A 25,255-nucleotide genomic window follows, 5' to 3' on the forward strand; every position below is an offset into this window, starting at 1 on the left:
TTTACACCCCCCGCCCCCGCCCTTCACCATCAGGAGGAGGATGGCCATGCATGCCTTGCTCTGCTGGGAGCCGGACTGCAGTGTGGGGCCGGGAGGCCGCAGGGACCTTGCAAATGGTGCAGAGCCTGCCTCGCTCCCTCCTGCTCACAGCTCTGCAGCGGGAGGCCATTTCTACAGCCGCTACGCCCATCGGCTTGGCTCGGTGCCCTGCGCTGCAGAGGCTGCTGGCTGGGGTGCAATGAAATCACACAAAAGAGCCTGAGCTACACCTGAACCGTGAGGAAAGCTGCAGGGGCAGCGCTCTGCCCAGGCCAGCCTCCACGGCAGGGCGCCTTTATGTGAGGGGCCTGCCCACAGTTGTCTGGTAATGGCAGCTGCCCACACCATAACGCTGCCCTCTGTCTTCAGCCGTCAACACCTCCCTGTGTGCGGGGGCCCCACCGAGACTGTGGGTGCGAGGATGTTGTGTGATTTCCACCCCACTGGTGACACAGTGATCTGCCAGTCATCTTTCTAGGGTTTAGACCCCAACAGATTTCTCCACAACCCTACTTGTGTGTCTGCACTGTCTTTATGGAGGTGGAAAATCTATGGTCCTCCTCCACCATGTGAAAGGCCCCTCCGTTAGCTTGGGCGATGATTTAACACAGCATAGCAGCTAAGTTTCAAGAGCACACCAAGTGTCAAGTAAGGCACGAGAGACATGCACAAAAAACACCACTGTATTAGTTTCCTGCAGCTGCTGTAACAAATTACCACAACCTAGTAAGGTCAAACAACACGCACTCACTGTTACACTTCTGGGGGTCGGGAGTCCACAGTGAGGTCTATGGAGTCAGATCAAGGTGGGCAGGGCTTGGGTTCCTTCCGGAGGCTCCAAGGAGAATGTGTTCCCCTGCCTTTTCCAGCTGCTAGAGGTGCCTGCCCTCCTTGGCTCATAGCCTCTTTCTCCATCCTCAAAGAACATCACTCCAACCTTTACTTCTGGAGTCATTTTCCTGACACTGTCCTTCTGCCTTCCTCTTCTAAGGACCCTGTGATTACACTGGGCTCACCCAGACAACAGTATAATCTCCCTATCTCAAGACCCTTAACATCATCATAGCCACCAAGTCCCTTTAGTCGTATAAGATAACATAGTCTCAGGTTCCAGGGGTAGAATGTGGACACCTTTAGGGGCCCTTATTCTATCTACCACCATCCTTGTTGGAATTCAGAGGCAAGAAGACCCTCTCAGGACTTGAATGAATGAGGGAGGCATGGTGGGGGTCACTGAAGACTGTGGACCCCTACCGGTGCCCTATGTGGATAAGAAATCTTGTAAGTTACAAGACACATTGGAATTTAATGCCTCGTACTGGGTGATGTAGGTGTCAAAACTGCAGGCTCTCAGACCCAGGTCGTAAATCCCACCTCCTCCCTCACTAGCTGCACAACCCTGAGCAGGTCCTTATCCTCTTTGATCCTTTTTTTTCTCATCTGTAAAATGGGGATAAAATACCTACTTTATAAGATAGTTAAGATTAAATGAAATAATACACATAAACTACTCAGCCCCTTGTTTATCCTGACACACAGAAAGGGCTCTATTCCCTCCCTACCATCCTGAGGACTTCTTATAGACCCACTTTACAGAGGAGCAAATTGAGGCCAGAGGAAGTTACAATTCTTGCACAGGACATCACCAGTAGTAGTGACTACATCAGGCCAAAGCTTGGCTCTGCTGACCACAGAGGTCCAGGGCGGTCTGTTCCCCCAAGAAGGGAAGCACCAGCACATAGAAATAATGAGAATGGTTAGTTTTAGGGGTTCAAAATCTCCATGTCTAGGTCAACTCTCCAGGTCAAGGAGCAGAGAGAACAGTTCTGTGGTTCCACTTTTGACAATTTTCTAGTTGTTTTCTCCATAAAGCCTGCTAGGGCCCTGCCCAAACCCATTATTATCCCTGCTCTGTGGACCCTTTACTCCCTGCGAGGTCACATAAAGCAGCATTTCATTCATCCTTAAGTTCTTATTCAATTACTAGTTTGCAAAAGAACAAGCTACCTCCCAAAGGGCCATGTGATGGAGTCCATGGTCACAGCCACGAAGGACACAGAGCTAACGCTAAAGCGACAACGGAGAGGAAGCAGTGACGGGCAGTGGGTACGAATCTGAGCCATGCAGTAAACCAGCTGGGCAGTGAATGGAGTCCAATGTGTTACCCAGTCTGGTCACATTATAGTATATGACAACAGGAGCCCTGTCCCTGCAAAGGTGGGTGCTATGGACTGAATGTCTGTCCCCCAGAAATTCACATGGTGAAGCCCTAACTCCCAATGGTATGGTATTAAGAGATGAGGCCTTTGGGAGGTGGTTGGGTTTCGATGAGGTCATGAGGGTGGAAACCCATGATGGGATTGGTGCCCTTATCAGAAAAAGAGTCACCAGCGCTCGCTCTTTCCACCATGTGAGGAGACAGCAAGGAGGAGGCTGTCTGCCAAACAGGAAGACAGCCCTCATGGGGAACCACATTTGCAAATACCTTCATCTTGGACTACCAGCCTGCAGAACTGTGAGAAATAAATGTCTATTGTTTAATCCACTCAGTCTATGGAATTTTCTCATAGCAGCTTGAGCTGACAAGATACTGGACACAGAAGACTGACCACGGCACCCCACCTCAATGACCACTTCCATGAGGCTGCCACTGCAATCAAATGACTAATTCAGTCTAGGTTACCCTCTGTCTCTTGTGGGCCCATATATCTTGGAGCTCAAATCCTCTCATGCATCCTCTGCATCTCTCTCCAAATGGGCTTTTGCCACTTCCTACAAAAACAAAAGTTTGTTTTGCCACAATACGAGCTTTGGCCCCAATTCAGCAACTTCTTGCCAATAACTGGCCCATTCCCCATGACCATTAGGCCAGACTCACAAGAGAAGAATTCTAATGGGCTGAGCTCACCCCTTGGGTCAGGTTTCTACCACTGACCCACCTGGCTGTAGCCAAGAGGAGCAGAAGCCCATGGAACCCTGGGCTGGGCTGAGTCAGGAGGAAGGGTGTTGGGATCGAGGCAATGATTGTCTCTTTATCACATAGGTCTTCCATTACTAATGGCTGCCATTTATTAGACACCTACACTGAGCCAGGCTCTCAGGCATTTAATCTCATTTTAATTCCTAACATTTTCCATGCATCTCGCCAAGTAGATGTTATCATCACCTTGATGATAAGGAAACCAGCTTCTCAAGGTAGGTAACTTCTCTGCAGTCTCTTGGCCGACTGACCTATACATCAAAGATGAACCCAGTTCCAAGTCTCAAGTGTTGGGGTGCTCCTTGCCCAAATTGGGGTTGCAGAGCCATGTCCTCCAAGCTGGGATGTTCTGATAAAGTGTGCCTCTGGGTCTACAAGTCTGAGTACCTCCTCCTCCTGGGCTTTGCCTATTAGACACTTCTCCAGCAACCAGCCACACACCCTTGTTTACCTGGAACTCCCATCATCTTTCTGATGGATCGCCGAGGACCGCAGTTCCACAGGAAGATCTAGCTGACCCTCCCAGCCTGGCCGAGCCTGCCTGAGCTGCCTGCCCTCTGTCCTGCTGCAGCATGAACCTCCCCATTTTAGCATCTGTTCATCTGGCCTCTTCCCACGCACTTCGATGGGGGATGGCCATGGCACCAAGCACATACGCATGGTAGGAGTTTAATAAATGTGTGTGAAGCCCAGTTGAATTAGTGATGCTCCAAGTTGTTTGGGGGCAACCTGAGGGCGTTCCCTCCTTTCTTCTAGGGTGAACACTGCAGCCCACGGGGAAGGAAGGGCCCTCCGGAGCCTGGAGCCTAGGCCACTCCACCTCCTTCGGGCGCTAAGAGGTCATAGACTCAACACCCACAAAGCCCAGGCAGAGGAGGCAGGTTAAAATCTTCCACTTGCTGTTGGCTGGAGTTCCACACTCTCGGGAATCCAGCTGAGAGGTAAAAAATTAGACTCATCCCTGTGGCTCAAAGGAAGTCAGAGGTAGCCCTGACCTGTGATCAGGATGAGGGAGTTGTATCAGAACCCTTGAGGGGCCTCTCCCACCATCAGAGCCCTCACCCCACGCTCCTGCACCGATGGGCCATTACTGCTGAGCGAGCACTGCCTGTCCCTGGGGACACTGGACTCCCTGGGCTGTCCTGCTTTGCAGGGACGGTCCCCTCCAGGGGGAGCAACCTCACTATAAAACCAGGTCTGCTTCCAGGCGGGTCAGAGTGGGAGGAGGCCCGGCCACCAGGGCAGACACAGCCCGTGAGGGAGGCCCTGCTTCCGGTCTGTGAAACGCTCAGAGGATGAGGAACAATGGGGTGCTGGGAACACAGGGTGTGGAGGGACTGCATCTGAGTTATGTAAGCACTTGTTTTGTTCCCAGCTTCCTTTCCGTCAGTACTTCAGGGAACTCCACAGAAGCCTACATCACACCCTTCTTGTTTATGTGGCACTTGTACACGTACACGTACACACGTATACATACATACACACACACACACACACACACACACCCCTCAGGAAGCTTTCTATGGTGGGTCCCTCAACCGGCTTCCCCTTTTCAGTGGAGACCAAAGGCCACCATGTGCCCCAGGGAGCCCTGCCTCGTCCCTAGAGCCAACGGGATTCTAGTTAGTGTTTCTCTATTAGAAACCCATCCGAGGAACCCAGAGCTTCTGCCCCCACCCACCCTCACCCCTCACTGAGAATTGTCCTGCAGGAGAACTCTCCTTACACGAAAAAATAAACACATTTTCAGATGGATTTTTCTAGACAGTTAATCCTCCCAAGCCTGCCGCTCGTCTCCACCTGTGCCCTCATGACCGCAAACAGGAGCAGCTGCGCCTCTGCCCATCATCACCTTCATGCTGCTCGCAGCTCCCGCCACACCTTCCACCTGCACCCCCACACACATGTGAGCACACGCATGCACGCACACACGCATGCACACACACAGAGTCCCTCTTACTCCCACCCTTTCTCACCTTCCACCAGGATCCTTGGTTCAGGAGCTGCCAATGGGAACACACCGACACCCCCCAGAGGAACAGTGTTGTCATGCAGCCTCTCGGGGTGCTGAGGGCGAGGTGTGACTTCCACTCGGGTTCTCTCCTGGCAAAGTTCAAACAACAGCCAGACGCAGGGGGTGGGGGATCTTGCCACCTGGGGCCCCAAGGCAGGCACACACTAACCCTCTGGCCCTTGACTCCATCCCCCCACCCAATGGACCATTTCTGCTGCCTGTGGAGCCCTTAGAGGTGAGGTGTGCAAAGCTACTTACCTGTGAGCTTTGCAGGGGGGGCAATGGGACGGGAGAGAAGACAGAGTGTCTCTAAGTTGCAGGTGTGGCGAATAACCCTAAGAGGTAGCCAATCACAGCGCGAGGAGCTCAGAGGTGGGGGAGACGGGAGGACCAGCCCCCTGGAGCCCATGTGCAGAGCATTGCAGGTAAGGGGCAGAATGGCCCTCACCCGTGGGGCATCCATTTGGAGCTCTGAAATCTGCTGAGCTAACCTGATGAACCCTGCTGAGCGCAGATGCATCCCCCCGCCCCTCATTCTCCAGGATGGGTCACAATTCCCCAGCGAAACCTCTGAGTCTCTGACACCCCTGGGTGCAGGGCTCTCTTCCCATCACAAGAACAAAATGTATTGCCATCGCCATATTTTAGGACTCCCCAACTGAGCCCAGCAGGTGAGAATGGGCCTCTCGCCCTCAGCAGAAGAGAGAAAGGACAGAGGCACCGTGTTTCAGCTCCATTCTTAAGGGAAGGAGAAAACAGATATCTGGTTTACAGTCCTTCAGCAGTAGAAACGTCACCGATCAATAGAAAGGGAGAGACAGAGGCAGACACTTGAATCACGCATCTTAGCTCCACTTTATTACATCACCAAGGAAAGCAGTTGCAGGAGGAATGATACTGGAGATGAACACAGAGATAAAGCCACGCTCAGCGGCATGGCCTACACCTTCTACAGGGCGTGAGTGAGTGTCGGGGTCTCTGTACATGCATGTGGGGCTGCGGGGCGTGTGCTGTGTGCAGGTGACGGCTCTCGAGGGTGTTTTCTTTCATTGCTTGGTGGATGATGGTTGAACTCGGTGTCTTCTGGCAGACTAGCATGGGGCTCCCCTGCTAGGACTGGGACCCCGCCTTTTTCTTCTGGAATTTTCTGAACTGGGACTGAATGGCCACGGCCGCACGTTCTGTCTCGGGCGCATCCATGTCGATGTCAAATTCTTCTTGAACTTTCTTCTGCCCATCTGTAGCAAGAAAAACACAGACAGAAGGCAATCACTGAGCCAGAAGCCGGCAGGAAGGCAGGCGGCAGCTCTGGAAGGGACAGCCCCCAGGCCGCCACGCAGCACCTCACCCCCAGCACAAGACCGAGTGTGCAAACCACAGTCCAGTGGCTCCTGTCCTGACCTTCATCCAAGTCGGCCGTCTCCCGGCTGCCCTAACTCCACACCTGCAAGGGCCGATGAAACTCAAGGGCAGTCTCAGCACCTCAGACATTGTCTGCAGTTTTCCGCTCCTCGTGTTCATGTGTTATAGACACTGTTAGACATAGGGCGGCGCTATTCCTCCCTCCTGCTACTTCATGTAGATACAGTGTAAACGGTGCCACGGATAGTGACCCAGGGGCAGCGGACATTCACAACAGCTCCGAGTTAGACTCGAGTCTCTGTGTGAACTTTACGGCCGAGGAGCTTTGCTTATGGAATTGAGGCTTCTGTTCTTACCACCGTCACAAATGGATGGCACCTTGAGACCTTCATGATGAGGCTGAACTTTCACAAGTCTTACACTTATTCTAGCGGATGGCTCAGCAGAGGGTTTAACTCATTCACAGCGATGATGGTTGAAAACACCGCAGAGGCCAAATCAAAGTGAAAACATGAGCTGGTGCCCCTCTGTGCTGAGCACCTTACTTTTCGCCAAAAACAAACAAGTAAGATGCTCTAGTCATGGAAGGGGAGAATCTTAAAACCCCTCAGTCCAGTGAAAGCGAATCATCAGAGGCACCAAAGGCACCCTTGTTTTTTTAAATATAGAAATTGGGCCCACCCCAGACTCAGGGCTCCCCCTTTGCACAGCCGCACTGGGGAGGGCTCCTGAGAGCAAGACCAAGCTGAACCATCTGTGCCTCAGAGGCCAGGCCCCACCGCCCACTTTCCCAGAAGGCACTCAGGTGGCTCTAATGCACAGCCTGAGTGGAGATCCAGCTCCTTGGTGTACAGATGAAGTGACAAGTAAGGGCCTGGCGTCAGCTGGAGGCACAGCTGGGGACAGGACCCCCCACTCGGCGCCGGGGCCAAGAGCCTCCCTGCACCTGGGCTTGCACCTGGAGCCCGGCAGTGTGATGTGAGGAGCGCTGTCCAGGTCGGGGACAAGAGAATCAGGGACATGGAGACAGGATAGAAGGCCCAGGGGGAGCAGGGACAGGGCTCTAGTCCTGACTTTGTCACCAGGCAGCTGAGTGCATCCTTGAACCTACATGGGTCCATTCATTCCCTTCCTCTCTCAGTGACTCAGGATGATAATGTCCAGGCAGCGCAGGAGTGCGGGATACTGGGATTCTGAGACGTGAATCAGGTTGTTCTCTCCAGCTTGCTCAGCTCTCTAAGACAGCTCTCAGTCTCTATCTTAGAGATGGGTAGATAGGTAGGTAGGTAGATAGACAGACAGACAGAGACAGATAGATGATAGATGATAGATAGATAGATAGATAGATAGATGATCAATAGGTAGATAAATAGATGATGATGATGATGATGATGATGATAGATAGATAGATTGATAGATAGATGATAGATAGGTAGATGATAGATAGATAGGTAGATGATAGATAGATGATAGATAGATGATACATACATACATACATACATAAGAGCGGGATAGAAAATAGAAATTCTTATCTATTTCACAGGACCTCATTTCAGAGGCAGCTGGTTGGGTGACTTTGCTTCTGCAGATCATGGCACAGCGTCCTTTGATTTTCCCAGGGCCTAAGGGGTCCCGCCTGCAGCTCTGCAATCACACCTCCATCTGGGAGGAGAGGACACGGCTTTGTAAGCCTCACCGAGTGATCGCTCCATGACCTAAATCAGTAGAATTGCTTTCCTCTATCTCAGATTTACTGCCAATGCCCCTAAAAGCAGAGATTTTGAGTGCAAGGATGTCTGGGGACTATTGGGGGCATCTATTTTAACCCACAAGCACCCAGGTGACACGTGGATGGTCTCCTGCATCAGAGAGCCATTCACACATTGATCTACAGCTCAGGGCCCTTTCTTTGGGGAGCTCCTAAGGGTAGGATGTTCGGGAAGAGTTTCCTGAGGCACACGTCAGTGCTGTCGAATGTTTCATGAGCGTCAGCACCCGAGCTGAGGCTGCAGAGCGAGTGCCCGGCACACCTGAATGTGCGTGCCTGCAGCCCACGTGCTCTCAGCAGCCCTCGTGCTCACAGCAGCCCTCGTGCTCTCAGCAGCCCACGTGCTCACAGCAGCCCACGTGCTCTCAGCAGCCCACGTGCTCACAGCAGCCCTCGTGCTGTGATCACAGCAGCCCACGTGCTCACAGCAGCCCACGTGCTCACAGCAGCCCCTGTGCTCACACAGCAGCCCTCATGCTCACAGCAGCCCACGTGCTCACAGCAGCCCACGTGCTCACAGCAGCTCACATGCTCATAGCAGCCCACGTGCTCACAGCAGCCCTCATGCTCACAGCAGCTCACGTGCTCACAGCAGCCTTCATGCTCACAGCAGCCCTCGTGCTCACAGCAGCTCACGTGCTCACAGCAGCCTTCATGCTCACAGCAGCCCTCGTGCTCACAGCAGCCCACGTGCTCACAGCAGCCCATGTGCTCACAGCAGCCCATGTGCTCACACAGCAGCCCATGCACTCACAGCAGCCCACGTGCTCACAGCAGCCCTCGTGCTCACAGCAGCCCATGTGCTCACACAGCAGCCCTCGTGCTCACAGCAGCTCACGTGCTCACAGCAGCCCACATGCTCACAGCAGCCCACGTGCTCACAGCAGCCCTCATGCTCACAGCAGCCCACGTGCTCACAGCAGCCCATGTGCTCACAGCAGCTCACGTGCTCACAGCAGCCCTCGTGCTCACGCAGCAGCCCTCGTGCTCACAGCAGCTCCCGTGCTCACACAGCAGCCCCCGTGATCACACAGCAGCCCTCGTGCTCACAGCAGCCCTCGTGCTCACACAGCAGCCCTCGTGCTCACAGCAGCCCACGTGCTCACACAGCAGCCCTCGTGCTCACAGCAGCCCACGTGCTCACAGCAGCCCACGTGCTCACACAGCAGCCCTCGTGCTCACAGCAGCCCACGTGCTCACACAGCAGCCCATGCACTCACAGCAGCCCTCGTGCTCACAGCAGCCCACGTGCTCACACAGCAGCCCTCGTGCTCACAGCAGCCCACGTGCTCACACAGCAGCCCATGCACTCACAGCAGCCCACGTGCTCACAGCAGCCCATGTGCTCACACAGCAGCCCTCGTGCTCACAGCAGCTCACGTGCTCACAGCAGCCCACGTGCTCACAGCAGCCCTCATGCTCACAGCAGCCCACGTGCTCACAGCAGCCCATGTGCTCACAGCAGCTCACGTGCTCACACAGTAGCCCACGTGCTCACAGCAGCCCACGTGCTCACAGCAGCCACCCATTAGTACCAATTACATCCACCAAGGCAGCGCTTTCATGCTAGGGACTGTCACTCATGAGGCGAGTTAGAGCCCCCAGTCCTTTTCCTCCCAGGGAACCCCTGTGTCTACTGTCATGATCACAAGGGGGACAAGTGAACTTTGATTCAGAAAGAACGGGAGGTTCCCCTTTTAGATTTAAAGTGTTGCTGCAGCCTCAAGTTTTGGAAGGGCCTGATTCATCTTTTTCTGTTGGTAATAACAACAACAAAAACAGCAATATGTTTTGACAAATGATAAATGAAGATGCAGAAAATTATGTGTATTTAGGGACTATATCATAAGACAGTAGGACAGGCCATAAAAACAAATTTCACAATTACATCTTAAACTAACATCTTCATCCAAAAGTGATGTGAACTAGTAGATTCCTCCCTCGTTTGGAGAACAGGGGCGTGTCTAAAGAGCGAAGCACTGGGATGCCAGGAATCGCCCCCTTCCCTGTATTCTGGGGGAGGGTTCCCTGGGGGAGGTCTGCATTTCCCCTTCTCCCTCCGAGCTGGCTGGGGCGTGTGAGGCGGAGGAGGGGGCCCAGGTGGTGGGGAAGAGACAGCAAATTAGATTCAGCGGCACAGGGGTCCTGGGAGCTGGAAAATCACAGCTCTGAGCACCCCGACTCAGCAGGGGCGAGGGATGATGCAGGGTGTGATCTGGAGGGACCATACCAGCCTCAGAGCCGCTCTGCAGAGCCTCCGCCTGCACACACTCATGTCATTGAGGTGCCTGCCGGGGCTCCCCTTCTATGCCCTTGCGATGGAAACAGCAGTGTGCAGGGGGGCCCTTTAAGAGGCCCCTCCCAACCTCCCCTCCAGGACAGAGGTGGGTGCCCACCAACAGCACCAGAGACCCTTTCTGCTGCTGAAACCCAGAGAGGCGATCTCGGCCATGTCTGCTGGAGCCAGGAGGGTGCACCTCATCCCCTCACCCCACATTACAGTTCTGCACGGGGCAATCGCTACCTTCACTGCTCCTTCCTCTCCTCCCTGTGCTGTGGTCCATCACCCACCACAGTGTGAGCTCCATGAGGGGGAGGCATGCCGGCCTTGCTCAGCCGCTCACACAGGGCCCAGCTAATGTTTCTCGGGGGGGCGGGGGGGAGAACAACTAGCAAGTGATCCAAGTCTAAACACAGGATGCGTCAACTACTTTGCAAAATCTGTTTGTTCCCCAGGGGTTCCGGAAGAACTGATACCAAATTCCATCCTTTAGTAGAGGGTCTGGCATGCGTACTCAGGGCCCAGGACTGTGCCAGGCGCTAGGAGAGAGCAGAGAGCAAAGCCAACCCCTGCTCGCCTGAGGACATGGACAGTAGGAAGGTACATGCACAAACAAGTAATGGAATTTCAAAAATTCCCGAAATAAAACTGAGCGATGACCGGGAGAGCGTGTGTCCAGGCGGTCAGGAAGGCCTCGGGACGGAGATGGTGTGAGAGGAGGCATCCTGTCCCCAGCCAGCCTACGACCCCCTGCCCGGAGGGAGGGGCACCGGGAGCCCATCGTCAGCAAGAAACACTTTTTGAAAAATTAGTCTTCGCTGCTTGAAAAATGAGTCTTGGCTTACACATTCACCATCGAAGTAGCAGACTTCAAGTCGTTAGCATAAATTCTTTAGAAATTAACAGACGTGCAGTCATCCGGGGCAAAACAGATATTCATGGATCCTGAACAGCCCAAGATGGAATAAAAAAAGAAATTGAAGCTCACAGCACTCCAAAACGTATCATATTAACCTCCATGCGCGATTAAAGGGACTCAGACGTATGTTTTGAGTTTATGACGATGTAAAGTCCTTGCCTAGTAAGTCATGAACACAGGGGCTTACACACACACATACACTCATACACACTCACACTCACATACACTCGCATACACACACACACACAGTGGTAAAGCTTCCGTTTACATATGTGTAAGTCGCCACATTTTCAGATTTATTTTATAGCAACAAATTACCTCCTGAGGCCTAACCCTATGGATCAGAAACTTGCGCCTGAGCAGTAAGTGGGGCTATAACCGTCCTGAGTGGGAGTGCGCCCGATGAGGAGGTACTATAAAAGGACCCACGCTCCGCACGCCATACAGAAATAACAGTCATTTCGCTTCAGTATGCCTTGCAAACGGGGCATTAGAATGCCAAGGTCCTCAGAATGCCCCACCTTCTCTCAAAGTGGAATAGTAACTTGGAGAGAACTAACAGCTGTCACCTGTGTCGCTCTGGATATAGTTAAGGTAATTGACACCGTGCTTGCCTCCCGGCCTCTTAGCAGGGCGGCACCCCCTCCCGCATCAGGGCACCACCCAGGGCCACAGAGAGCCGGTGTGATTTCCTCCACAAAGACCCAAACCCAGGCCCGCGAGGCAGGGAAAGCAAAGAGACAAGTAAGAAAATCAAGGAAGGATTGGAATTTTTATCCCTTAAGCCTCAAACTGGATCAAAATATACTCAGAGAACAAGGCATCTACTGTTGGAGAAAAGGTCAATCCCTCCCAAGGAAAAAAGTAATAAAAATAAATGTATACGCCCAGCACCCCACGAGGCACCCAGCACCGTTCTATGAAAGCCATGACAAAACCAACACCACGCGTTCTTTGAAGAGCCAGGGAACGCAGCGGTATCTCCGCTGGTTGTGGCTGGTGTGACAGCCCCCCTCGCTGAGCGGAGGGGGCCAGCAGGCGGCCGGAGCCTGGCTCCCAGCAATGCCCGTTCCTGCCCGCTGGCTCGGGGTTTATTGGACGGGGGCTGCTGGTGCGGAGAATTGCAATTTCCCGGGTCTTTGCTAAGCAGCAGAGATTAACGAGCAGGGCCAGGCAGGGGGCTTTCTGCATCTAAAGTGTTCTCGCATCAAATAAAAGTGCAATTCCCGTTTCTGCTAACTTTCCATTTACCAGGTTCGCACCTTCTTTGGTGCTCACTGCTTTTTCCAGGAGATAGAAATCCCCTTTTGCCCTAAAATAGAGGTGCTCATTCTCTCTCTCTCTCTCTCTCTCTTTCACACACACACACACACACACACACACAGCCCATCTCTCTCTCTCTCTCTCTTTCTCTCTCTCTCTCTCTCTCTCACACACACACACACAGCCCATCTCTCTCTCTCTCTCTCTCTCTCTCTCACACACACACACACACACACACAGCCCATCTCTCTCTCTCACACACACACACACACACACACAGCCCATCTCTCTCTCTCTCTCTCTCCCTCTCTCTCTCTCTCTCTCTCTCTCTCACACACACACACACACACACACACACCGTCTTCTCTGTTCACACCGCGCTTCGGTTGTGGGAGGCTGAAGGCAACAGCTTGCTCCCAGCTCCCCTGGGCCCCCTGCTCCCCATGGTCCCGTTCCTCTGGTCCCTAGCTGCCTGCCCCTGGCTTTACAAAACGACTCCCCAGCTGTGATATTTACATCATCAAATGAATCCCTGGAAGAGAATGAACACTGATGAGATCCGTTATCTCCCCAAATTCCTTAAGGGAACAAAAATAAGACAATGGCTGTATGAATGTTTTTCCCGTCTGGTGTTAGACTTCCAACTTGTGATCCACAGTGACTGCGTGAGCACCCCTCCCTTCACTTTTCTATCCGAAGAACATCATGTGCCCCCGGCTGTATTGGTGAGCTCAAGCTGCTGTAACAATGCAGCACGGGCTGAGCCGCTTGGACAACAGAAATGTGTTTCCCTACAGTTCTGCCGGCCGGACGCCCAGGACCCGGTGTCAGCAGGGTGAGGAGGCCGCTCTCTCTGACCAGTAGACGGCCGCCATCTCCCTGTGTCCCCACGGGGTCACCTCTCTGTATGTGTCCATGTCCCAGTCTCCTCTTCTAATAAGAACCCAGTTATACTAACTTTGAACCCACCTGCACGGCCTTATTTTAACGTAACCACCTCTTTAAAGACCTGATGTCCAAATAAACTCACGTCCTGAAATACTGGAGGTTAGGGTTCGACACATAAATTCTAGGGAGGCCACACTCAGTGCATAACGTAGTCCAACTGCCTATGTTTTCTAGGGGAGATGAAGGCAGGCCGACGCGATCTGAGACAGACAGGTTCGCTAGGGAAGGCTCACATCCGAGTTCAGCTGCTGGAGCACCGTCAGCTTCTCCTTTCGGAGGCTCCAATCCTTCCCCGTGACCGCAATGGGGGTGACAATGCATCCTGGTTTGTTTCTCTCCCCATATTTTACATCCTTATAACTCGCCACATTTTCAGATTTGTTTTAGGGGGTTGGAGGGGCGTGGAGAAGAAGCTCACTGTGTGAAGGGCAATTAGAGGGGAAGGCCTGTTTCCTGAGATGTTGGCCCGCACACTGGCTCCCCCCATATTCTCTCCCTTCAGCGTCTCTCCCACCACAGGCCTGAGAGGCTGGAGAAGATCCATCCCCAGGTGTCCTGGGGGTAGAACTCAGCCACCGAGGCTTAGGGTCAGGCGGGGGCATCGAGGCAGGGTCTGAAAAGGCAGGTGTGAGTCCCTGGATGGTGGCCAAGCACAGGGAGCCGCCACTCCCGGCAAGCTCCGGGGCAGAGTGGGTTTCCCTGGGGCGGCTGCAGAAGCATGGCCAGTCAGTGGCAGCAGCAGTGGCTCCTGCTGGCATGACCAAGGGGTGGTGAGGTGCTTCCCACGTGCATCGCCCATGGCTGTGCACGGTCCAGGCTGGGCTTCCTGCCTTCCAGAAATTCTACCGAACCGAGCAAGAGTGGATTCTGTTATCTGCACCACCATCTCCCGTGGGCACGCCTGCTTTCCAGAGGGCCGGGAGGGAGACGGGGACGCTATGGAAGGAAAGGCGTGACCCCATGTCTTTAGGGATTGGATCTCAGGGGCTGTACTTCCTGGAGAAAAAATTGAATGAAAGTAGGTAAGTGAGAGCCCTCTCGGGGTGAAAATAATGTACCAAATGTTTCCTTCCTCTTCTGAGCACATGGAAAGAATGGAAATTCCTTCCCAGGAATCGGCAGCTAACCTCCCAAACAGCAATCCCCTCAAAAAGGCCACCGCTTGCCCTTCACAATCCTGACCAAAGAAGCACCTCAAGCCGAAAGGGAGTGAGAACCCGGAACCGCCTGCCACCGTAGCCCAGTGCTCCAAGCCAGCCAGCCAGGCATGCAGGCGCTCAGGACACTGTGAGCAGAAACGCGTGGGGGCTGAGTCTGCTCACTGCCTCCATTAAACCCCCTTTTTTAAGTTATAAAACCCCTGATTTGGGACTGAGCAGATGGTTACCGAGAACAAAGTTTCCAGCCCTCTTATTGTTGGTTGTGGCCACCCAACTAGATTCTGGTCAATATGATGTGAGTGGAAAGAAAGACATCTCCTTCAATGAAACCTAACAGACACCCTGTGCCTTTATTTCCTGTTTCTATCTGCTTCCTGCTGGCTGGAATGAAGGTGTAATGGCTGGTGCTCAAGCAACCATATTGGACCCTGAGATGGAAGTCTTACAAGAAGGATGGAAAAGCATTAATACAGATACTTCGTGCTCCTCGAAGCTACCGTGACTCCCCTCAACTACCTACCTCCAGATTCCTTTTATGTGAGAGAGGAACAAACTTTATTGTTTCAGTTGTTTGTTTTAGGATGTTGGCTTCTTATAGATGAACCTCATCTACTTACACATGTTAAGTGTACAGCTCATCTGCAAACATTGCATGTCAAGCTGAAGACAGAAATGGAATTCTACATCACTATGCATAGGTTCATAGTATGGCTTCATTTCCCTCCCTTAACGACGTCAAAAATAATAAACGGAGCCACTTTAAAAGGGAGCGGGGGGCGGGGGGGGGGCGGCTGCTATCCCAGAGGGACTGCCTGGCGCGCCCTGTGCCTCAAACCCTTGGAATGTTGGGACAGGGGAAAATAACATCTGGACTGGGCCTGAGCAAGCTCGTGTCCCAAGTAACTGTTTGCAAAGATAACAAGAAAGCAGATGACTAGAGGATGGAGGACGACAGAATGGCCTGAACATTAAGAACACTTAGCATTAGCGTCACTATGGTACGCTATCTGCACCAAGAGCAATGCCTTCTTTCTGTGGATGTCACTGTCCCCTTCCCTTTCTCATACGTACCTACCCATCACTCTGTCTCCTCATCGGACCACTGTTTCGGCTTCTGCTGAGTCAGTGCCTCCCAAACAATTATTCTTTGACCTCAGATAACTGCTTGTTGCCTCTCACATTGAAAGGCTTCCAATCCAGGCGGATGGGGCTTTCCTCTGCGGGTTTTCAGGGACTACAGGTTTTCTTAGGCGCACGGGGCTATTGAACAGACGTGTCCCTGGCGTACAGAATATGACTTTGGGTGCAAAGCTCTGGGGGACGCCTTGAAAGGGGTCTAGGAAACCAAGCCACGGCCGGGTCCACGCCGGGTCCAGCGGCAGCCAGGCTGAGTCATGCTCACGGCTGCTCAAAATCTCAGACTCCAGGCTGCCACCAACCCAGGGTCCCCATCTGGTCACTTCCCTCTCTGCACTTCTCAGGAGTGACAGAAAAGGGAGCAGAAATAGACAAGACCACAGACATCCCTGCCTTCAGTATTTTAAAATTCCCCTCAAACATTCTGACCATGGCCAAGGGCTCGTGTGGGAATGTCCCGATGGCAGGGATGGCTTCTGCAGGGGTGGGTGCCTGTTCGTTAACGTGTATTTTTGTGTAAACAAAGGTGTGCGTTGGGTTCTGGGAACTGGGGGTTTGAGCTCCACGCACTCTGGTTTCTCATCCCACAGCCTCAGTCTCACACATCCTTTTCCGTGTGTTTAAGGCAAAGATGCATCGCTTCTATCTGTTTCTTTTAGGGACACTATTTTAAGATCTCGTGGCCAAGTACTTACTGATTTGTTGGAAATAGCTTTTTAGAGGTGAGTCATTTTAAGCTTTGGGCTTTGCTATTCTACTTACCAAGAGGCTGGGTTCACATATTTGCAAAGAGAATAAAATCAAGTACCCACAAAGGAGTAAAGTTATGTAGTTCCGGACCAGGAAGCTGAGCCACCTGGGGTAGCCCAGACTCAGAGGACTAGCTAACCATAGGGTTTGCTTCCCATTTTTACATTATTTAATACTAATGTTCTGACAGCTGATTCCAAGAATAAATGGAATATGAGTGCTTTCCAAGGCCGTGGCAGTTGTGCACCTGGCTGGTGTGGCTCAGTGGTTGAGCATCAACCTATGAACCAGGAAGTCATGGTTCGATTCCCAGTCAGGGCACATGCTTGGGTTGCAGGCTCAATCAGTGATTCTCTCTCATCATTGATGTTTCTGTCTCTCTCTTGCCTTCTCCCTTCCTCTCTGAAATCAATAAGAATTTTTTTTTTTAAGAAAAAGAGAAGTTGTAAAGCTCCAGAAGAATTCAGATGTGGGCTATGCTTGCCCAAGGAGCCATCACCACTGTTGAACCGGGGCCTTTTATGTGACCTTGTGGCAGGAGAGCAGGTACCTGCCCTCCGTGCACCCATCAAAGCCCCCTCCATAAGTTCTCACAGATTCAAAGTGAGGCAGAGTGCTTTTATTTCAAGAATTCAAAACACGGGGAAATTCCAGCGTCAGGCAACAGGATCCGAATGCATTCTGTTTTGAAATGGGTTTGTTTGTTTTTAAAAAAGAAACATAATTTCTCAAAGGACCAGCACTGAAACAGCCCTTGGAGCATTCGAACGGTTGACGGCGGCTGTAGAAGTACTTCTGTCTAGATCAGAAATTTAAGCAGTGATAAAATATCCATTTTTGGATGCTGTGGCTCGAGGGAGCATTAATAGAGGCTGATGTCAAAAAAGCGATGGGAGAAACCAATTTAGATGGGAGGTTAGGGGGGGAAGCGTCTAGCATCAGCCTTTCAGAGAGCGGAAGTGTCCCCAGAGCAGTCGCATCTGACCTTTCGCTAAAGTCGTTTTCAGCTGAACTGAAGAGCTATACGCCAGGGGTTGTATTTTGCCAGCTGTGAATGGCCAGGGAGGCCTAACAGGCACCTTCCAGCCCACCTACGTCATTGGCAGGATTTGAGGGTTTTGTTCAACTTTGACGTGTGAACAGGACACGGCTTATCTTATCTGCAGGAAACTCACCCATGTCTTTCTAGGACCCAATTCTAGCTTTGCACGGACCAATCTGGCCCGTGATTTCAAAATTATAGTTCAACTCCCCCGTGCATGGCCTTATTTTAAGGTGTCGATGGGCTGGATTTATAGAAAATGCAAGGGAGACATTTCAAGAAGTAGCGGTAACTCACTGTGCCATTGCTGTCAGGCTGGGGAGAGTACAGGCTGGCAACATCACGCACAGCACCGGTAACGTGTGGCACCAGCTGGCATTGTCCAGGCCCACAAGTGAAAAGGCTGTAACTTTAACCCCAGAGCAGGCGTCCTCAAACGACGGCCCGCGGGCCACAGGCGGCCCGCCGAGGACATGTATCCGGCCCGCCGGGGGCCGCTGCCTGTCCTGCTTAGCAGCCGACGCGTCCCGGGCCCGCAGTGCGCATAGGAATTTGTTCATAGTTTTTTTTTAAAACTATAGTCCGGCCCTCCAACGGTCTGAGGGACAGTGAACTGGCCCCCTGTTTGAAAAGTTTGAGGACCCCTGCCTCAGAGGTATGGCAGGGGGGTGAGGGGGGGTTTCACAGCTGGGAGCCCACCCACCTCGTGGGTGTTCTTGCGCTGAGTGGGCCCGAGGCGACACCTGTCCTTGCTGGGAGGGCTGTCACTAGCTGGGCGGCCTCATTGCAAAACTGAATGCATGCCACGGAAATGCAGTTTGTCCAAAGAAAAGACCGAGTTTTCCCATCTGTCCTCATTTTGTTGAAATATGTTATTTGCTATCACATGTTCACAGCTGGAAACAGTCCTGTTCACATTCTATCCATGTGCCTCTTCCCCGCTACTGCCTCCGCCAGGAAATGGCGTTCGATTTCTCCTGTGGACGCAGCCCCCATGCCCTCGATATTGTCAGAAAATAAACTCGAAAGAGTCAAATGTCTTATCGTGTCCTGGGCCAAATACAGCCACAGAACCCTAACGTGTCGATCAGACGAGAGCCTACAGACAGCATCATCCCACAATGAGGAACTGGGGCCCAAAGAGATGGGATGACTCACCCCACGGTTAGCCACCGGCAAATGGCCAAACCACAGGACCGCAGGGACTGGGGACTCTGGGGACTCCCCCTCTGCCACCGTCCCCTCCCCCCCTCCCCTTCACAGCAAACAGGACCAGACGTGGTTCCCTGCCTGACCGACCAAGCAGCTCAGAGGCCCTGAAACCAGGGGGACGGCCTAAAAATAAACCCACTAAGAGCAACCCACTAACACGCCAGGGCGGGGCTGGAGAGGAGGGGGCGCACTGCCCGCTGATCCCTGGTTAAACCAAGCAAAAGTCTGACACTAAACATCTCTATCTTCTCCTGGAATTCCTAGGAAACTCTTACTGAGTAGGACTACCTGGGAGGACCATTTCAAGCACTCTCCTGGCCAGAAAGGGGGTGTCATCTACACCAGATCTTCCTGGGCCGGTTCTGACGATGGCGAGTGTGGAAGCACAGGGTGGAAACGCCGTCCTACGGACTGTGGGGGATGCATTTTGGTGAGTGCATGTCCAGTCACAGGGCCTTTGCCTTAGAACCCGGAACCCTGAAGTCTCAGCAAGGTCAGAGGCATGACCTTCATGATTAGCAGAGTCGGGGATGCTGTGTGTGGGACGCGGGTTCTGCCGTGCAAAGGTCCCGGTGCACTCGGGCCCTGCGCTCCTGCAACAGGAGGAGGCTGACCTGGGAATGTCAGCGTCTCCCACGGGAAAGCAAGCGTCTGTCTGACATGGAAAAGACTGCTTTCTAAATGAATGCAGAGCACTGTTCAATTTTCAGTTACCGTTGGGGTCTGGGCGGGCGGGATGGGAGAGAGAGAGGGAGAGAGAGGGGTGCTGTAGGAATACTGAAGAAGCCACTTGCCCAGCACAAAGGCAGCAGCAGGCTCCATTGCGCATGATCGTAAATCACTGAAGGCTGCTCTCGCCAACACGTGAAGGGGCCCTGCGGCTGTCTCCCCGCCCCCTCCCCGCCCCGATCTGCATCTGCGGGATCCCTACGTTTCAGCTGCTCAATGGTCACTCAGTCCAGAGCCCAACAGGAAAGGGGCGTGGCAGCTGGAACGGGAGGACTGTGGTCAGAACCCAGGGACTCCCAGAGGGGGGATGGTTCGTGTATTGGGAGGAGGTGGGTCACCTTCGAGGGGGATGTAATTTTAATGTCTTATTACATTAAATCTAGTAATATGCAAGTAATTAGCCTTCTCACTCACGACAAGGGGCAATTTCTATTAAAAAAAAAAAGGAATAATAAATACTTCACATTAATGCTGGGAAAAACAGAGTTTATAAATAGTTACATTCTACACTCAGTAATCCCACAACACACATTCTCCTTCTCCCCTCCTGAATGTTCAACGTGTGGTTTATATTAAAGGGGGTCATGCCCTCACTTTTTTAGGGCATAGACCCTCCCTGAGGGACCCAAGAGAAGCATCTCCGTGGCTGGGGAGGAAGAGGGGTGAAGATTTGGGTTCTGGTTTGTACTGAATTAGAAGAAAAAAGACGGTCATTGCTCACAGGTTTAAGCAGCTGATGTCACAGTTGCAAGTCTGAAGTTTTGTTGTTGTTTCGTTTTTAAAACACTTTTTTTTAAATATGGGGTTTTTTATTGATTTTAGAGAGGAAGAGAGAGGGAGATAGAAACATCGACATCAGCACAGATCGGCTGCCTCCTGCAAGCCCCCTGCTGGGGATCAAGCCGGCAACCCCGCTTGTGCCCTGACCAGGGTTCGAACTGGGACCTCCTGGGGCCTGGGTCAACTCCCAGCCACTGAGCCACACTGGCCGGGCACAAGTCTGAAGTATAACTCAGGTTGTGAAGCTGGGGACTCCCAGAGGGCCCTGGTGACAGCAGATCTGGTCCTGGGGCCTCTCTGTTACCACAGTTAGCGAGATATTAATGAGGGAAAGGAAGCAAAGGGTATGGGACACGGAGCCTGTTTGCTTCCCCAGGAAGCTACAGCTGCACACCCCAGGGGATCGTCCCTCCTAGGGGATTAACACCCCTCCCTTCCCCCTCCAGTACCGATTGTGTGTACGGGAGGGGCAGCAGGGGGAGGTAAGGACAGGCTCAGTAAAGTCAAAATGGAGCAGGGGGCGTGCTGTCAATCTAACCTGGAAAAAAGAGGGCTGGCTCGGGGGCGGACCCCAGTGCAAGCCTGCTGATGTTTGGGAAGCTGACTGGTTATCTTGAAAAGGCTCCTGGTTATAATCCCTGGAGACAAAGCACTGTCGCTCCCTCGGTGGCCTGCACTGGCCCCAGTGCTCGCCTGTTCTCTCTCCATAGCCAAGTGGCCTGGCGAATTCCAAACGCGGGCTTCAGAGGGAGCCTGGGTACCACAGCACAGTCCCAGGTGCTGGCCTGGGACTAAGCTTTCCTACGGCCCAGGCCCTCTGGACACTGCCTCTACTTCTGCCCCTATTTCCATGGCGAGACAGACGGAGATGGGCCATCAGAGGGGCATCTTTTATTTTGCATCACAAATACATCTTGCCACCAGCCTGCATCCTCTCTTGTCCCTGGAAATGCTTTTCCTTGAGAGACTACAGGAACCCTACTTCCACGGGCAACATCTCCAGGACAGCGAGGGCCCACGGAACCATCTCCTACATCTCGTATCTGGACCGCTGGCTGGAGACAGCTCAGAGCTGCATTCATCTCAGAGCAACTCCAAGGCCCCGGCCAGGCAACCACGATTCCAGGCCTCCCCAGGATACCTGGAGTCACCCACCTTCCCAGTAGCTAGGGCGGCTGGGCATGGCTTCCTGCTGCAGCTCACTGCAGGGCGCGTGACCACACCGCACCCCTGTTTGGTCTCTGGGGGCTGGGAGCAGCGGCTACCTCCCTGCTGCTCTGATAAACCTCACTTTCAGGGGGAACTGTGCCTGCTCTGCACCCCACCCCACCCCCATCCATTCCCCAACTGGTTTGGGCCCCAGATTGTGCACAGCTCCTATCCACCCTCACTGCCCATTCTGCCTGTATTCCTATTAAGCACCCCCACTGTCTTTGGCCACCCCCCTTTCCTTCCTGAATGACACCTGCAGGGGGCTGGGAGGGGCTCGCTGACTGCCTCGAGCACACGTTAACCTTCCCCGGGACAGCCTAATTGCACGAAGAATGTCAAATATGCCATCTTCCAGACTAGCTCTGACAGTTTTCCTCTCCTTAAGAATATGAAGCCGACCCATGACCCTACACCGTTAAAACAAGAGGAGATGGATGGGCAACTGTTTTTCTGCTTTGTTACTTTTCTAAAACCAATCTAGAATTCATGCACAAAAATTATACCTGCTTTGTCTTTGTAAAGCTGCAATCACTTCTAAGAGGCGACATTTTTTAATTAGGGACGCCTGCGAGGGGCGAGGGGTGACCTGGACCCAGGGCCTGGGGAGAGAAAGGCGCTGGCAAGAACCAGGGCAACGTTCAGCTCTGCCCGCCGCCCCCCCCCCCCCCGCCCCCCACCTCCCCACCCCCAGAGCCGCTGTCCACCCTCTGCCCTCTTCCTGGGCCTCGCACTGTGGCTTTGCTTGCATTTGTGCCATAGGTGGCACCAGAGGCAATCAGAAGACAGAGAGAGAGAGAGATCTGGGCATTTATTCCCTGGCCTCCTTTTCTGCCAGGGCTGCCAGATAAAATACAGACTTTCCAGTTTAATACGGATTTCAGATTTAAAAACACAAACAAAACGAAAACCATGTTCAGTATCAGGATGCTCCAAATAGTCCATGGGACAAATGTATACTATTAAGAAAAAAACGTGGTTTTGCTTCTCCAACACTGAAGTTTAACTGGGCATGCCATGTTCTTATTTGCTAAATCTAGCAATCCTAAAAGCCTGCACACTTGCCCGAAGCTCAGATCTGTCCTTCCCCAGAGGCAGCCCTCACAGGCCGTGCCTCCACACAGCTCCTTCTCTGGGGTCTGGGGCCTCCCTGCAGGCCCTGCCATTGCCGGTCTGAGGTGCTGCTGTTCTTTGTGAGTTTCCCTAAGCCCTGCACCCACCTTGGCAGATGGTCCCTTTGACGGTTAACCAGCCTCAAAGTACTCAGATGGCCCGGGCCCTCCGTCTCCTCCCAGGACCATGGCGGATACATTCGCCACTGTGGTCTTCGGACTCCACTCTACCAGCATTTTCCTTTGAAAATATCCCATCCCCAGCTCACTTACAATCTCCAGCACCTGTTAGGTGCTCAGCAAAAGTTTCTTAATTGAACGAATGAGCAAAACAAAGCTAGAGTCCCTAGTGTTTTTGCAACATCACTTTTCTGGTTATTAAGGGCCTCAAGGTCTATATCCTGAAGAGATTATATCCTAACCAGCAAAAGGAGAGAAAAACAATTGTGGGGGTACTTGAAGCGGCATGAGAGGAGGGGACCAGCCTACGGTACGAAGATGAGAGATTTATGTATGATGCAGGGAACCATGGCCCTGGAACGCATTACCCCAACACTTAGCAGCCTAAACACCGGAAGTGAGTATTCTCTCCCCCCGTCTGTGGGTTGGCGGGCCCCGCTGGGCACTCTGCTGGAGTCCCCCGAGCAGTTGCAGCCAGATGGCCGTGGGGCTGAGGTCACCTGCAGGACCTCCTCCCACCTGCCTGCCCGCCGGGCCGGGGTAGCCAGCACGGTCGCTGGCTGATTGGGCTGCTCCAGGCGGCCAGCTCGGGCTTCCTACAACCATGGGCTTCTCTCTGCACGTATCCCAGAGAGAAAACGGGGAAGCTGCCAAGTTCTTCAGCTCTGGAACCAGAAAGCCGCATGCCTCCCTCGGCGTTGTGCTAAGCGGTCTGCGGGTCACAGCCCGCCCCCACGGCCCTGGGCGAGGGGACTCAGAACCGCCCCCCTCCCCAAGGGCCGAAGACTTTGTAGCCGCTTTTAATCCCCTACGAAGCATGACTGCAAACCAAAAATCCCACAAAATAGCAACCAATACACAAAGCGATCCAAGAATATTCGCCACATCCATCAAAAAGTACAGAACACCAGAAAGAGCAGGGCAGCTTTATGCCCCTTATTTGGAAAATTAGATTCAAATTAATTTTCACACCGAAACGCTTCCAATTATCTGTTGTGCGTAAACCGAGATAGCAGTTCAGGACGTGCTGGAGGGAAAATAATGCTTTGGGAAATAAGTGTGGTTTTGAAAAAAGAAGTCTGGATGTGGCACACATCACGGCCGTCCTCACACGTGGGCAAGGCCCCCCGCTTGGAAGGCCCAGGCTTGACTCATGCGTCTCCTAATGCCTGCTCAGCAAAGGCTCCTGTTAGGGGGCAGAAAGGGAAGGAGGGGCCCTGAGGGGGGTTGTTAGGGGCTGGTCTTCCTGAGCTGAGCGTGTGGCTGAGTGCAATTGCTCCCGTCTCCAGACAATCCGGTGTGTGGTGACCCAAAGCATTTATTTGCTTCCTGACTCCCTGGGAGAGGGAGCAGGGAGGAGCCCGCCACTGGAGCTGAGCCGCAGTGGTGCCCCCGGCTGCCAGGCCAGGTCTGCGTGCAGGACCAGAAGACCCGCCGTCACAGGGAGGTGGTGGACAGCGCAGGGATGCAGGCCGTAGCATCGTGATGACTGCACAGCCACGGACGGTTGCTGGACCGAGCGGGGATCACATGGGGAGGTATGTAAATGTCAAGTCACTGTGTTGTACACCTGAAACTAATAAAACATCGCATGTCAACGATGGTTTAATTAAAAAAAAAATTAGAGAGGATTCAGGGCCGATCTGCTCTCAGCTTGCTCACGGTGATGAAAACTGGCCCCTTCCTGACACCAAGGAGAGGCCCGCTCAGGAGGAAATCAAAACCGCACTTGGAGGGAACAGCCCCCCTTCTGGACCGAATGGTCTAAGTCAGTGGTCAGCAAACTGCGGCTCGCGAGCCACATGCAGCTCTTTGGCCCCTTGAGTGTGGCTCTTCCACAAAATACCACGTGCGGGCGTGCACGTACAGTGCGACTGAAACTTCTGGCCCATGCGCAGAAGTCGGTTTTCGGCTCTCAAGAGAGATGTCAATTGTTGCACTGTTGATGTTTGGCTCTGTTGACTAATGAGTTTGCCGACCACTGGTCTCTAAGTGGAGCCAGATCTTCAGGATTCATTAGCACGGGTAGGACACGCCCCTTTGTTCCTGACTACGAATGCTGGCACAAACAAAGGGATCTCCAGTGCTGGGTGGAACTCAAGGGAGCTCCTAGCAGGCTGCCCCCACTTCTCCGTCCGCTCCCCCACCCTTGCACTCTGTTCTAGAATCCTGGCCCAGAGCTTTTTGGTGAGACACGGGGAGACTGCTGGCCCCTGATCTGAAGCAAGTCCTGTGGTGGCTGCAAGGAGGCCCCGGAGCCGTCCCCAAGAGACACCTCGGCTCGGCGTTCCCTGCGCGGCTCGGGTGGGAGAGCGGGTGCAGCCCCAGTAGGAAGTGCAGTTTGGGGGACAGTGAGGCCCACTCTGTGCA

General features: G+C 53.1%; 1 protein-coding gene across 2 annotated transcripts in view; it reads right to left on the reverse strand.

Moving 5' to 3' along the window:
- Nucleotides 1-5,869: 5,869 nt before the first annotated feature.
- PCP4 (Purkinje cell protein 4) overlaps nt 5,870-25,255 on the reverse strand; it is a 53,663-nt gene continuing 34,277 nt past the window's right edge. For both annotated transcript variants that reach the window (XM_080655270.1, XM_080655269.1), the window contains exon 3: nt 5,870-6,271. In XM_080655270.1, coding sequence (XP_080511396.1) covers nt 6,144-6,271 — 128 coding nt within the window. In that variant the 3' untranslated portion in view covers nt 5,870-6,143. The remainder of the gene's footprint in view (nt 6,272-25,255) is intronic.

This window comes from Plecotus auritus (assembly GCF_963455305.1).
Source record: "Plecotus auritus genome assembly, chromosome: 2".
Classification (NCBI taxonomy): domain Eukaryota; kingdom Metazoa; phylum Chordata; class Mammalia; order Chiroptera; family Vespertilionidae; genus Plecotus; species Plecotus auritus.